The 2,579-nt window shown below is 68.3% G+C and overlaps 1 protein-coding gene across 1 annotated transcript; it reads right to left on the bottom strand.

Annotated features, from left to right (window-relative positions):
• Positions 1–526: 526 nt before the first annotated feature.
• On the bottom strand, positions 527–1,452 carry LOC309407859 (transcription cofactor HES-6-like; the record flags this gene model as incomplete). Its single annotated transcript, XM_082003509.1, is given in 4 exon segments — positions 527–960; positions 1,048–1,162; positions 1,164–1,298; positions 1,372–1,452. Coding segments are annotated over 4 exon segments (765 nt in total).
• Positions 1,453–2,579: the final 1,127 nt, after the last annotated feature.

Here is a 2,579-nt window from a genome sequence, read left to right as displayed (position 1 = left end):
ATGCTAACCACACCAACCCCTTTCAGGGATCTCCGCTATCACTATAACACTTAAAACCGTGCATCCAGGCTCATCCAAGCTTCTCATGGAGCCAACCGTCATGATTTAAAATGCACGAGGGCTTTTTCTTAAGAGAAAAAGGTAGTGATATTTGGGCCACTTATAAGGGCCACAAGAAAGACAGGGTTATAAAATAACTGCCATGTATCCACTAAAGAGCTTTGCCACTACAAGCCAACTCCCTCCTCTCCTCATCCCCTCCCCAACCTCTCATAAAAACCACCCCTAAAGTTACAAAATGCCACACACACACACACACACACAGATGAAATGTTAACATGTTTAGCCATTAGCCTGTCAGGGCGTGACAGCGTAAGAGTGCCATTGATGCAGTCCTGAAACGCAGCGATGCCAGCCACACACAGGCAAGCGGTCCCCCGCGCCACTTGGAGGGCCGCAGGGGAGCGTGGGGCCCGGCCGCTCTCCCTGCTAGGTAGGTCTGCGCCGACTCCTGCGCGCTCCTCTGTTACCAGGGTCTCCACATCGATTTGGGTAAGCTAGGCGAAGGCAGGCCGCGTGTCCGGGATGCATCCAGTCCGTCAGTGGAGGTCTGGCGTGGCTCGGCCTCCGCCTCGTCTGAGTCGGAGCAGGTCTCTTCGCTGAGGGAGGGCGAGGGTGCCGAGGCGGGGGGAGCCAGGCCCAGGGCGGCCTCGGCCGCCGGGGCCAGCGCCTCGCCAGCAGGCCAGGGGCCGAGAGCAGGATCTGCCAAAACGTCCGCGATCAAGTCCGGGAAGCCGCCCTCGTTCAGGGGCATGGACTCCAGCAGGTGGTTGAGCAGCTCGGCCGCCGTGGTGGCATCGATGCCGGGGCAGCTGGAGACGAAGGTGTGCACCTCGTGCATGCACTGGATGTAGCCGGCGGCGAAGCGCTCGCTGGCCTCGCGCTGCAGCCGCCCGCCCTCTGCGCCGCGGGAGACAGAGAGGGGAGCGGCGTGAGGCGCGGGCCGGGCCGGGCCCCCGCCGTCGCCGCCGCCCCGCCGGCACTCACCGAGGGAGCGGCGCTCCAGCACGGCCTGCACCCGCCGTACCGTCAGCTCCAGCACCTCCGCGTTCTCCAGCTTCGCCTGAAACTGAGCCGGGGCGCCGCGGCCGTCAGCGCGGCCCCGGGCCCCCGCCGCCCCCGCCGGCCCGGCCCCCGCCCCGCCGCCTCACCTCGCTGTCGGCCAGCAGCAGCCGCAGCTCCTGCAGGCTCTCGTTGATCCGCGCCCGACGCTTCTTCTCCACTAGCGGCTTCCTCGTCTGCGGGGACAACGGCGCCGTCAGCCCCGCCGCCCGGCCCCGCCCCGCCCGCCGCGGCGCCCCTGCGGCTCACCTTCCTGTCGGCCCTCGCCCCCGCGCAGTCCTCGTCCCCCCGCGGCGGGCGGCCCTTGCCGGGCCGGAAGGAGGGCGCCATGGCGCGGCCCAGGCGCACCCCCACTACCGTGCGCTGCGTTCCCTGCCGGCGGCTCGGCCCCGCTCCCCGCCCCGCGCCGCCCTACTTATACCTTGCGATTTGCATGTCAATGAGCCCATTGGCCGCGCCGCGCGGGCAGCCGCCGGAGCGTTGGCCGAACGGGCCAATGGAAGGCGAGCGCTTTGTCTGCGCCGGGGCGGGGCGGGGCAGGGCAGGGGGGCGCGCGCTGCCGAGGCTGCGGTTGCTGTCGGCCGCTGCGCGGCCCGCCGGCCCCTGCCGGCATTGTTGGCCCGGCCCGGCCTCGCCCCTTGGGCCGGCCGCCCCTTCGCTCCCCGGCGCTTGTCGCGGCCTGGGCAGCAGCGTGCGGGCCGGCAGCCCCGGGCCAGGGGCAGGCTCCTGCTGCGGCCTCGGAGCGCTGGGGTTCGTCGGTCGCCTCCAAAAAAACCACCCCCAAAGACCCCAACCCTCCGCCATCTACGTGTTCAAGGCCTTAGAAAACGGGGGTGGGGTGGGGGGTGTCTCTTTATCAGCCGGCGAGCGCCCTCGAGGCCGTCAGTGCCCCTCGCTGCCTGCAGCGTGTGAGGTTGCAGCTGCGGCGGGGACGGCTGGACACGGGCAACAACCTGGGCCTGAAAGAGGCTAATTGGTCGCTGAGTGGGGAACCAGCGGGGTCTGAGTGTGGGCAACGGACGATGGGTCCAGTCCTTTCGTCCTGTCCCCATCCAAATGGATGGGGATGCTTTTACAGCGGGGCCTTCTCATGACCGGGCGGGGTCTGGGTGCCTGCCCGGGCCCCCAGGCTGGTTTCAGGCTGTGTAGCAGTGCCGCGTTAGCACCGCGACCATTCTCCGGCAGTTGGCCGAGACGGGGCCGCGCAGCCCTTTCCCGGTCCGGGGGGACTGCTCGCCTGCCTGGCCGCCATGGGGGCTGCGCCCCAAAGGCCCGGTGCCGTCTCTGGGCGCGTCGCAGTCCTCCGCCTCCCTCGGCTGAAAGAGCCAGGCAGGCCGGCTTTGTGCGGGTAACTTGATGCTGATGACAGTTGGCAGCTGCAGTTCCCCCAGCAGACTGAGGCAAATAAAAGCATTAGGGCTCGTCCCCGAGGAGAGCGACAGGTGTTCGCTCCCGCT

This window comes from Phaethon aethereus (assembly GCF_964289735.1).
Source record: "Phaethon aethereus genome assembly, chromosome: 9".
NCBI classification, from domain to species: Eukaryota; Metazoa; Chordata; class Aves; order Phaethontiformes; family Phaethontidae; genus Phaethon; species Phaethon aethereus.
The sequence above is the reverse complement of the archived record's forward strand: the minus strand, read 5'-3'. Positions and strand labels throughout refer to the sequence as shown.